Genomic DNA, 12,487 nt, shown 5'->3' on the forward strand with positions numbered 1-12,487 from the left:
GAAGTTACAGCGCCACCTACAGGCTCCTGCATGTACTGCAGCTTCTCCAGCGGTTGGAGCTAAACAGAGCGGTCTCGTGTGGGCAGACACTATCCGGATAATTATTGCATGTGGACGGAAGCCGTTTGCGATTGCGTTTGCGTTAATCCTATGCGTTTAGCCGTTTTCGTCCTCGTGGATAATATAATAAATAACTCAGTTACCTCTAATCATTAACCCATGTTTGTATAATGGAGTTAACTCTGTGTGTTGCTGCTAGCATACATAACACCTGACGTGGAAATGTTACTCGTGGACGGGGCTACAGAGCTGCTAGAAAGACAGTGGAACCCGGTGCATTCCTCCGTCTGGATGTGGAGCATTTTTGCTAAATGTTCAGACAAATTGCTCGTGTTTCCGCCCTTACATGCTAAGCACTCTTGGCAACGAGCATTGTCCACCTCAAGACGGGTAACATTTAACAACACCTTGGAGCGCTTCTCTCCGCCATCCCCGCCGTGTGTTGCTGCATGTAGCAGCTGCGTGTGTGTAACTGCCCCGCCCCCTCACACACGGGGGAGAGAGATCTCGTCTGGATTGGAAAGGTCGAAAATACACCGACCATAGATGCATTTGTTTGTCTTTTTGCATATTAGAAACGAGTTGGCGACACTAAGACTGCGAGATAATATTTGTGTAGCAATAATACATGACCTTTCTCTTTCTCAACTCGGTACGAAGTCGCTGTCATATGCTTTGTGAACACTCCGATAATGCCTCTCCACGTTACCTTTCTTTGGCAGAGCGAGGCTTGCTTTACAAATAAGGCAAATAACCTTTGAATGTGACATCACAACAAAATATTCTTCCTCCCATTCTGGGTGGAAGTGGAATGTCTTTAGCTTCTTGCTCGGTCCCGCACTCATTTTGTTGTTTGTCTCTTGTTAGTCTCTTTAACTTAATTTGAGTTTTCCCGGCACTTGACTGATTTTGCATCGCTTTGCATTCTGGGTTAACAGACTGGAAAGCGATAGGTCGCTTTTTCTGTCAATCAAGTAAACTCCTGATTTAAGTGGCAGGGAGGCGGGATCAAAACCTGTTTGTCTATTTTAACGGAGCTGGATTTTTTTTTTTTATGAATGACTCGCGATCTACCAGCATTGCCCCCGCGGTGGACGTACTGGGCACCTCTGGTGTAGCCTAATGAGCTGAACCAGTGAGTTTAGATTATAAATCCCTTTTCATCTCCTAACTAGATACAAATCCACATCTGTCTCTTATGACGTCTCCCTAAATCTATATAATATGCAGACGATGGCATTTTACGTCTGCTCGCTCGTATCTCTTGGGATGAAAACGGAATGTAAATTTGATTCATGCAAAAGGAGAGGTGCAATTTGGCAGCTGGATGTATAGTTTATTCAGGAGGCAGGGGAACCATTTAGACAGGAATTGCCTCACTAAGCACTACGATAAACAACTGGAAAACATTCTCTCTACGTCGTGTTCATATCAAGTAGTAGGGCATAGTCATCCATCTTGTGTTGGTTTGTTTTAAGATGACTTCACACTTGTCCAGTTGTGAAATCTCGAAGATTAGAAAAAATTGTTAATCTTGTCTTTTTGAAGAAGACATATCACCAGCAGCAACGGTTTATACTCTCGTTGCGAAACTGTAAACGTATTTGATTAATCTCCCTGGTACAGTAATAACAGCTGTTTTCTTCCTGCTTCTTTTGGATCCACTTCAGACGCCAATGGTTATGATTTCCTAACTTGCTGTTGCATAAATTGCCGCATCTTGAGTTTAACATGACAGATTGATGTTCAAAGACAAGTGTTACTGACCCTGGGTGCCATCCGTGACTAATGTTGGGAAAGCCGCCCACATGACTTCTTGTGGTGTTGTCAAGAGATAATGAGAGCTAGGTGTTTTATGCAGGAATGAACACTCAAGAGCATGACCTCCAGAGGAAGGGAGAGGAGGGGTAGGGAACCGGGACAAGCGGATTAAAGTGGGATGGAGTCGGGAATGTTGTGGCAGAAGGAAAAGTGAACAAGAGAGGAGATATGAAGGGGAAATGGAGCGATGAAAAGCAGATAGACAGGAATACATGTATGAGTGAGAGAGGACAGGATTGAAGGAGAAGGGAGAAAATGTAGGGAGGAAGAAAACAGAGAAGAAGAGAGAATGCCGGGATTCCCTTCACACCACTGTCCCAGCTAATCTACTTAGAAATAAGCTCACATCTGCTTTCCACATAAAAGCCCCCCAATATAATGTCACATTCACTCGTGCAATATCGGGATATTATTCAGCCTGAAAGGAGGCCTGCATTTCAATGACGCTTTCATCCAAATAAGCTTTTACATCGACGCAAAGGGGGAATGTTTGTTATGCTTGGCTAGTTTGCAATCCCTACTAATGCATTTCTCAAAGTTTCCATAATGAGGCTGTGCTAATCTCTGGACTTCTTTTTTTCAGAAACCTCGAAACAGTTTTGTATTATACTTTTTTTTCACATCACAGTATTCAGTAATGTAGGCGCCAAGTAAGTTTCCCTTTTTGAGATGTTGTGCATTTGGAGGGTAGTGGAATGTCGAGGTACTTGAAATAGTTATATAAAAGGTCATTTCAATACTCACGTTGACCCTCGTAGTCATATTGCTTCACTCAAAATGACTTCAGCCTAAAACTATTTTAGAATTTGTGTTATGGCTGCACTTAGCCAGCTGAGGCTCTGCTACAGTAGTGGACATTTTTGAACATTATGCAACACTCTTCATACCGATAATAGCAACAGCGTGTCGCTCACAACAAACCACATTTCACTTCCCATTTCCCAGAAGGAAAGGTCTCACTGGGTGAAGGTGACCACCCAGAGTTGGGTTGTTTGTTGTGAAAACAAGTCGCCATGCCCACTCAGGCCTGATTGGATAGATCCAATGCCGGAGAAGTCCCCTTCCAACAACCCTCAAACTGCAATGCGTGTGTGGGAGAATCATTACCATATCTACATCTGTGGTGAATTCTTTCAAGCAGAGATTGCTAACAAATGTAATGCATGAAAAGAGGAGAGGCATCTTTTGAAATAGCAAAGATGGAACGGAATGTAATGGCGCGTTTCCACTACAGCGCGGAGCCACGTTTAAGAGGGCTGTGACGTCAGCGGCCCGCTTTTGGTTTGCGTTTCCACTTGGCCTAGTGCCGGCTAGCGGGTCCTAATTCACAGTTTCTCTGGCCCCATAAAATCAGGGTTCTAGGGCCAGGAACAACCAGGCTGTGACGTCACTCTCGACTGCTGATTGGTCAGAGAGAATCGTCGCAATATATGTGACGCGTCGCATATAAATATATATATATATAGCGAAGCTTGCAGCATTTTTATAAACAGCATTTTTGTTAACAGAGGATCAACAAAAATGGCAAAGAAAAGCACACCGTGGTCCGCCGAGGAAGTTACGACGTTCCTACCCTTTATTGCAGATGACAAGATCCAGCGGGAGCTCGACGGGACAACTCGCAATATGAAAGTATTTCAGCAGGTCTCTACACTGATGTGCGGAAGCCGTTACTCGAGGACTGTCTTGCAGTGTAGGGAAAAATTGAAAAAGATGAAGAGTGAGTATCGCGTAGTGAAGGACAACAACAAGCCGATCGCTCCGCCTACACTGCGTTACTATAGATACTACCCCAGTTCCTAAACTGTAATGGAGACGCGCCGTAAAGTGAGCCAGTCCTAACGAGCGAGCCAGTCCTAACGAAGTGAGCCAGTCCTAACGAGCGAGGCCATGTGGTGGAAACGCGCCATAATATAGCGCCATACAAATCACAAGAGGTTTTCTGTCCAAAGAGAATACATGTATAGTAAATAGCTGGGAAGATGGAGAGGGCTTTCAAATGGCAGTGAAGAAAAAATACCGTGGGCTTACTCTGTGGGCTGTTCCGAACTGCACACTGGGAAGTGCAGGTGGAGCTGAGCTTGTTGATCACTCCGGTGATGTTCTCCACCCGCTGGTCCACCACAGACTTCACGTTGTCCATGTTGAGCAGGTTGAGCCCCTCCAGGCGACCCTGCATAGACGTGATCTGTTTCCTGGCGTTGCGCAAGCTGGCCGACATCTTATTCATTTTCACCTGGGAAGGGCCAGAGCAGGGGTGGGGGGAGAAAATGATTTCTGTGCACATAATACAAAGCAGGTGGATTACTGTCACCAGCCCGAATTCTATTTCTATGTAATAGAAACGAGTCGACGTGGTGTTTGGACGTCTGCCAAAATGGCTGCGAGAGTGGACAAACCTACAAGACAATCACCGCCATTTGACACTGGTCCCACACCCTGTTTACAGTCACAGGAATGTTTCCCTGGTGGAGTGGTGCCAGGTTGGACTTTAGAGGTCTTTCAACATCTGGCCAGTTTGCTTTCCAGCTGGATACATTTGACTGGGCAAATTGGGATGACTTTGTTTCTACAAAGCGTTTTATCTCGTTATCACTTTGTTTAGGTCCGAGTCACTTAAATCTTCACAAGCTAGTTGATGAAGTGGCTTACAGGGAATTGACATCTCTCTGATGGTAATACAGAAACTGGCGCAGTACCACTATTGCATTGTCAGTCCAGACCTAGAAATCATATTTACATGATACACACTGTAACGTGTCCAGGTTTGACACAGTTTCAACAATGCCAAATCCAATAATATGCAAATGTCGATGACAATTCACTCAACTTTTCAGTCACAAGAATATTTTCTGAAAACTAGGTTTATATTTGTTCTCATAATAATGTACACGCATTGGTAAAAGGAACTGTAAGCGTTGAAAGTTCTCTTTTTTGTGAGACCAAAATGAGCCTCTTACCTGCATCTCCTGCATAGTGCTCGGGCTCGGAGTATTTTTCTCCAAAATAGAACCATCTCCCCTGTCCTCCTGGCTGGTGCCACCTTGCACGTCCTGTCCTGTCAGGTCCTCCCTCGGCGTCTGTCCCTGGTCCGCTTGCTGAAGTCCATTCGCTCCATTCCCCCGTGCCCCGCGGCACTCCTGGCACCCACCCTTCAGCTTGTTGACCACCTCCTTCAAGCTCTGCAGCTCCTTCATCGTCTTCTCCAGCAGCCTGAACTGCTTGGGCAGCTGGATGGTGAGGGGAGGCAGGGTGAGCTGGTAAGGGCAGTCCTCCCCCTCCTCTGCCCCGGCTCCAGAGCTCCCACACTGGCCCGTTGGTCTCAGTTTAATGGGGCATGAGGTGGGAGTCCCAGATTCAGATCCCAAAGATAAAGGTCCGCTAGAGTCCCATCTCTGGTGAGAGTTGACGGGGAAGTCCGCCGCCCGGCTTGTGCGCGGCACCAAGGTGGCTGTAAGCAGTAGACTGGCATAAACGCACAGCACAATCGTCCTCATTTCTAAGTGTGTGTGAAGTGTCCGCAACTGCCTCTGAAATGACCTCAAAGTGTCTGAATGCGAAAAGTAGTGTGTGTGTGCTGCAGATGGAGAAGTGTGGGAATGTGTGCCCAGGATCCTATTGGTTTAAGAGTGAGTGTGTGTGTGTGTGTGTATGAGCGCTGCCTGCAGGAGGGAGAGCGCAGGGGGACTGCCGCTGCCTCAGATAGCCGTGTCATTAATATCAGGACGAGTGAGGGAGGGAGGGAGAGAGAGAGGGAGGGGCAGTTCTATTGCGTAATGCAAAACCCTATATCAGCAGCATTGTTAAAAACCACAGAGATGCAGACAGATTCTGTGAGCGGGGGAAAAGAGAAAAAAAGAGAGGGAAGTAGAGAGGTGTTTGGCTACAGGCAGTGCATGGTGCGGTCCTGCCTTCCTCTGAAATCTGTTCATTTCCCTGAAGAGAGAAATGACTCAGTACTGAGAAACTATCCACACAACTGATGTCTGGGTGATGAGTTTTCACGCTTAGTTGTTTGGATGTCATAAGCACATCTTTTTGAAACTCAGATTCCAAAGCATTTATGAAATGTGGGGGTGGGAACAGATAATATAAAATCCTTGGTTAGCCAGCATCAGCAGTAAAGTTGTTTCGGTTACAACTATTTGTTCTGTGCTTTGTTAGCTGCTGCAAGTTGTTATAGCTTTGCCTGCTAGCTTATAGGCGATAAGCGTCAGAGCCCCCGCTTTGTTTGGTTCTTTTGTTGGTGTTTTCCTCGTTGTGTTGTGCTTCTCGGGACGACTCGGTTAGCTAGTTGCGTTTTATTCTGAAGAACCTTTGGTTTTTATATTTTGGTTTAGCACTTATGTTATCACCTGTTTATTCACATCTTTGGGTGGCAGTAACTCAGTTCATACCGGCTTTGGAAGGAGGGTTGCCATCAAGTACGGAGTGTGGATTGGTAGTTTAGGAGTAGTTTAAGAGGTTCCACTTCACCTCCTAGCATCTGCTAAGGTGCTTCTCAGCAAGGGACCAGACCCCAACACTGGCTGCTGTGTATAATGGCTGCCTACTGCTTCCTTTATAAGGACTGTGTTGGCATTGCTGAGGGTTGATTGCAAGTTTATTTGGTTCTAATCCTCCATTTGGAAAGTGGAATTTTGTAACGGTAGAGCATCCTAAATTAGGTTTTGTCCATCTGTAGGCCACCTGGTTGGGGTCTTGTGATTAGATCTGGGGTTTATTCTAATAACATCATTTGGTTGTGTTCTCTAGATCAGGTGTTAAACCTCACTTCCTGCTGTCCAAACTCCTCGCTTTTGTACGTGCAACGCTTTTCTATTCCTGCAAAAGCTAATCTGTATTTTAAAGTGGGTACTGTGTTCAATAGTTTCTCCAATGGGTCACCAAGGTGCCGCACAGGTAATCTCATGACATCATGCTCAATAAAGACCTGGTCAAGACACGGCAATACAACACAGAGGTACCGAGAGGACATGCAAACACAGACTAAGTAGAGCACAAGTGCAAGAGTGATAGTTTAAAACTTTGTACAACAGCACACCCCCACAGACGCTCTCTGTAGATTTTCCTAAAGTAGTTTAAATCCTGAGGGGAATCAAAGTGGAGAGCTTCAGTACTGCTGGAGTGTGTTTCTGTTCGAGGGGGCAGAGTGGGAGAAAGCCTTCCCACCAAATTCTGTACGGACTGACTGAGGGGATGCAGAGAGTGATGGAGCTCCAGGAACTGAGGCAGCGCTGTTTACTGTACGTGACATGTAGGTGGATACATGAGTGGGCAGCAGTCCCAGGATGGATTTGAAAATAAAGTTATACTAGTGCAAAGTTCTGCACATGGATAATTATGACTACAGTTGAGTATAGGAAACAGATAAACGGTCTCTCAAAGGGATTGCAGCCGGTGAAGATTCTCCATGATAGATTGCTTTCAGCGAGCGAAGACAGTGAGTGTTCAGGTACAGTCAAGAGAAAGCAGCAACAAATGAGTTTCCGGCATTTTAAGAGAGACAGAATTTGACAAAGGTCCTTAAAAGATGATTAAGAAGTATGCATCTGTTTGAATTGCTCACAGCACTGAGTGAAACATCATTAACCAAACTGTTAGGAAGTCAATGCATATGATTGGTTTTACAGCTATACATACTGTCCGTAGTGCTCACTCTGTATCTTCCTTTCTTCTGCTTTAATTTCTTATACGGCTGATCTACACATTTAATTCTTGGTGTTGTGTTGAACTTCATTTTTATAAACTATATTTGCTTCCAACCTTTTGCGTAGACTCCAATTTGGTCACAGTTAGTTTGTGTCTGTAGAAAACAACAACTTTATTGGCAAGTATTTAAAAGGCTTTCTCAGGATGTCGCAACTGAGTCTTTAGAAAAGGTATCCCTGAATCCCAATCATCCATATTGAGCACCTGCCAGTACTCTGTGGTGATTCTATTTATTTAGTGTTTCCTGCGTATACAGCTGCACATGGCACAATTAACTCGGAATAAATCTACATTAAAATGAGTAAAGCCACATCAATTTAAATAAGATTTATTCTGATGGAAATACAAAACGAAAATATAGCCTAGAACACACTGTCCCTCAAATTGTTTTCTATGTTGGTTTCCTTTTGTATTCTTTTGGTTGAAACATTGTCCTTTCTTGTTACAATTGTCTGTGTTTTGAAAGGAAAGTTTGGACTGAATTTAGACAGCCTATCCTCTCAAGCATAAACAACATATGGTAATGAAAAAGCAATTTCAAACCAAGTACACCTGCAACATTGCCTGTTTTTTATAAAGGGACAGACATTTTTCACTCTTAAAAATGAGATTATCCCAAGGGGTTTCATCAATTCTTTTTTAAAAGACATTTTCAGGACATCCTTCATTTCCCATAACAATTCTTTCGTCACCTGAATCCTCCAAAGGTAAATGGTAAATGGACTGTACTTATATAGCGCTTTATCCAGTCTTTACGACCCTTCAAAGCGCTTACTACATTCACCCATTCACACCCATTCATACAGAGCAGTGTACCTAACGGTACGTCCACACAGCAGCTTTAAACAAATCTTCCAACGCTTCTCTGCGCATTGACTTTGAATGGGGATGACGTCACTTTGCCTCGCTTTTCACCGAACTGCATTGTGGGGGGGCGAAGCGAAGATTTCCAGGATTTCCAGGATTTTCAGGATTCAAAAGTTGAGCAATGTTCAACTTTTGAAGCTGAGCTGGAAGCGTCAGCCAATCAAATCCCGTTTATGCAAATCTGACAGTAGAAGCGCTAGCCAATCAAACCGCGTGTAAGCAGGGAGAACCAGACCGCAGTTCATTTCCTCATATTCCAAACGAGAAATTACGGTGGCAAATCACCCGGTTCTTTACGACCAGAACTATTAACGGGATACAAACCGGAGGAACCAGGCATGGAGGGAGGTGGCAGAGACAGTGGGTGAAACTGGTAGGTTTTCGCCTGTTTGGGGAGTTTATTAGGGTTGGGTACCGAGAACCGGTTCCGGTTCGGAACCGGTTCCAACATTTCGATTCCAACGGCATCATTTAGAAATGTGAATTTCGGTTCCGCTTTTCGATTCCTGAGGAAATGTTTCTCGCCGCTCTCCGTAGCCTACTGCATGACTGCAGCGGGGCGGGAAATGTAGCGTTGTATCTACATTTCCTACAGTGTAACCTGAGACCAGGGCCGGCCCGTCGCACTGGCGTTATAGATGTTCGCCTAGGGCGCCAGATCTGTGGAGGCGCTGCGCTGACAGCTCTGGGAGGGAAAACAAATGTTTTGACCGTTGGTGCTCATCCTAATTTTCGGCCTTGATGTAACAACATTCATAATTAAGTAAATGTAACATCCTTTTCATCCCGGTTACACTTTTCATTTGCCCTGTACGATGGGCGCTGCAAGTGATGAAAATGGGGGATGTTGGCTTATCTGGCAACCGGAGCTCACAGCCAAAGTGCGCGTGACCGAGGGAGAAAGGGAGGGCGCTGTTGTTATTAGCATCTGGTGCTAGCTGCTCTAACGGAAGAAGAAGATGTTTCTACAATGATGTGGAGGGAGAGTCCTCTCCAGTCAGACTGAGAGGCTGATGACTACAGCTCAGTGAGGTAAAGGACTCTGAGTGTTTAGATAGTTCACTTTAGTCTAAGTTATCTCAGTGGGTCTCAAACGTTTTGATCACAATTTATGTAAACACATATTTCCAAGGCACTCTTTTATAATTATTGGAATAAAACAGGTTTGAAATCATTCCAATGTAAACTATAGGACAGTAAACCAGAGATATCGTTTAAAACTGGAGAGATAAAAAAATATGCATAAATAAAATAGTAAAATAAGATATGAATGAACACAAATAAAATGCGTTACATGTAGGCTATTTGTTATTTAATTATTAAAATGTAAACCGATCTTTTTCATATGGGTGTTTAGAGTTGTACCCCCTAGATCTAGTCTCTAGTAATTCTGCGTGTGCACCAGATTGAAGCATTTTACTTCAAAATGTTCACACATTTCTTCCCGGTATGCCTGAGAGGCAGGTATGGTTGTTTTTCTCAACAACAACTGTTTTTAAAAGTTGGACTGTTGCACTGTTGTAGCTTCAGTGGTTCTCAGGTTAAAGTTACATAGCAGTGAATATAAACAGACTGATTCATGTGAATATTACTTTAAACTAACCTGTGTAAAAGTTTCTCGAATAAATGTAATTTTTTTGGTGGAAGAAGCATGTATCATTTTTTTACCCTGCCCCTCAAAGAATCGGAATCGAGAACCGTTAAGAACCGGAATCGAAAAGTAGAATCGGAATCGGAATCGGAATCGTGGAAATTCAAACGATACCCAACCCTAGAGTTTATATATATATTGCTCGCATAAAATCCCCGGGGTTTTTTGCTTTGTATGTCGGGGGCGGGAGATTCATGTGATTGGTTGTTGGTCGCGTTGCTCCCAAAAATCCCCAAGCTTTCAGACACGCCCAGCTCCAAGATTTTCAAGATTTTCGAAAAGCTGCTGTGTGGACGTACCGTTACTCTAGGAACTAACATTCACACACCGTTGGCCATGCCATCGGGAGCGACTCAGGGTTAAGTATCTTACCCAAGGATACATCGACATGTTGGCTGTACGGGCTTGGATCGAACCCACAACCTTCTGGTTGAAAGACGACCGCACTCCCTCGCAGCCACAGTCGCCCTGACAAAGGGAGATAAACATTCAGAAACTGGAATATCTAATTGTTGTTTTGCAAAAAGTGGCTCAAAGATGTTTTACGATACATGAGAGCCACCCATCTGGGTACTTTTACTCTACGTCAAAAAACATTTGATTAGACTTTTAGCATTTGACCACTTCCTGTTCCCTCGTCTCAAAGTCAACGGTTCGTATTTATGGTGAAAGCTTACCTAATGATAAATGTATTAGATTGCAATGATGTCACCATTGCTGTAAAAGATAATGAAGTCTTTATGAATAAATAATACCCCTGTGTTCCCTCTGTAATGAGGATGTGGTTATGTGGTCATCTTTGGTGTTTGTTTTTTTCAAATTTGTTTTAATTTAAATTGCACTCACTATCCCACAGACATTATTCATACCTCAGGCTATTTCATAGAGTATCTTTTAGAAGCAAAACAAGCTATTAAAATAAATGATGTATTCTGCCAAGTAAACAATTATTAGTTCTGGTTCGTTGCCAAGTAATATAAACAGGATGTTTCCTTATTTGGAGTCATGTTGAAAAAAAACAAGTACCATTGTTTTGAAGTGGATTCTAGCAGTTACCGGAAGCCAGTGGAGGGAGCGGAGGAGCGGAGTGGTGTGGGAACATTTAGGAAGGTTGAAGACCAGACGAGCCGCTGCATTCTGGATGAGCTGCAGAGGTCGGATGGCACATGCAGGTAGACCAGCCAGGAGGGAGTTGCAGTAGTCTAGGCGTGAGATGACGAGAGCCTGGACCAGAACCTGCGTGGCTTTCTGGGTCAGCTGGGGACGTATCCTCCTGATTTGTAAAGCGTGTATCTGCAGCAGCGGGTTGTAGCAGCGATGTTTGCAGTGAAGGACAGTTTGTTATCCAGGATCACACCCAGATTCCTTGCAGTCTGAGTCGGGGAAACAACAGAGGTGCCGATGTTGATTGTTAGGTCAAGAGTGGGACAATCTTTTCCCGGAAGGAAAAGCAGTTCAGTCTTGTCAAGGTTGAGCTTGAGGTGATGAGCAGACATCCACTGAGAGATGTCAGCTAGACAAGCAGAGATGCGTGCGACGACCTGGGTCTCTGAGCGGGGAAAGGACAGAATTCATTGGGTGTCATCAGCGTAGCAGTGGTATGAAAAACCATGCGGGCTAATGAATGATCCGAGCGAGTTTGTGTACAAGGAGAAGAGGAGGGGACCAAGAACAGAGCCCTGAGGGACCCCTGTAGTTAATTGACAAGGGTCGGACTCGGACCCTCTCCAAGTTACCCTGTATTTATGGTCTTTGAGGTATGAGGTGAGGAGGGAAAGTGCAGTGCCTGAAACTCCAAGTTTTTGGAGAGTGCGAAGGAGGATCTGAGGTTCTTACCTTCATTACTGCAGCTCATCCAGCGTCCCCAGCTGACCCAGAAATCGACGCAGGTTCTGGTCCAGGCTCTCGTCACCTCACGCCTAGACTACTGCAACTCCCTCCTGGCTGGTCTACCTGCATGTGCCATCCGACCTCTGCAGCTCATCCAGAATGCAGCTGCTCGCCTGGTCTTCAACCTTCCTAAATTCTCCCACACCACGCCGCTCCTCCGCTCCCTTCACTGGCTTCCGATAACTGCTAGAATCCACTTCAAGACAATGGTACTTGCGTACCATGCTGCGAATGGATCCTACATCCAGGACATGGTTAAACCGTACACCCCAGCACGTGCACTCCGCTCTGCATCAACCAAACGGCTCGCTGCACCATCGCTGCGAAGGGGACCCAAGTTCCCATCAGCAAAAACACGTGGGTTTGCTATCCTGGCTCCAAAATGGTGGAATGAGCTCCCCATTGACATCAGGACAGCAGATAGCTTACACACCTTCCGGCGCAGACTGAAAACTTGTCTCTTTCGACTCCACTTCGAGCGATAGA

The 12,487-nt window shown here is 44.9% G+C and overlaps 2 protein-coding genes across 3 annotated transcripts in view; one reads left to right on the plus strand and one right to left on the minus strand.

The window, feature by feature from the left end:
- The window catches only part of ccdc146 (coiled-coil domain containing 146), a 98,266-nt gene that overhangs the window by 23,199 nt on the left and 62,580 nt on the right, over nucleotides 1-12,487 (plus strand). The gene's annotated exons all lie outside the window — the stretch shown is intronic.
- Nucleotides 3,632-5,584, minus strand: LOC139433009 (fibroleukin-like). The gene is made up of 2 exons (XM_071201842.1): nucleotides 4,842-5,584; nucleotides 3,632-4,117 (listed from the first exon to the last, which is right to left on the minus strand). Exons 1-2 carry the CDS (start codon nucleotides 5,376-5,378, stop codon nucleotides 3,647-3,649), a joined length of 1,008 nt encoding a protein of 335 aa, XP_071057943.1. The 5' UTR covers nucleotides 5,379-5,584; the 3' UTR covers nucleotides 3,632-3,646.

Source organism: Pseudochaenichthys georgianus, chromosome 23 (genome assembly GCF_902827115.2).
Source record: "Pseudochaenichthys georgianus chromosome 23, fPseGeo1.2, whole genome shotgun sequence".
NCBI lineage: Eukaryota > Metazoa > Chordata > Actinopteri > Perciformes > Channichthyidae > Pseudochaenichthys > Pseudochaenichthys georgianus.

What these genes read in the sequence shown, in the direction of transcription:
- LOC139433009 (XM_071201842.1), bottom strand. Translation starts at nt 5,378, where the DNA reads ATGAGGACGATTGTGCTGTGCGTTTATGCCAGTCTACTGCTTACAGCC. An exon ending in GCACTATGCAGGAGATGCAG is followed by an intron (nt 4,118 to 4,841) that starts GTAAGAGGCTCA and finishes GGCCCTTCCCAG; the next exon opens with GTGAAAATGAATAAGATGTC.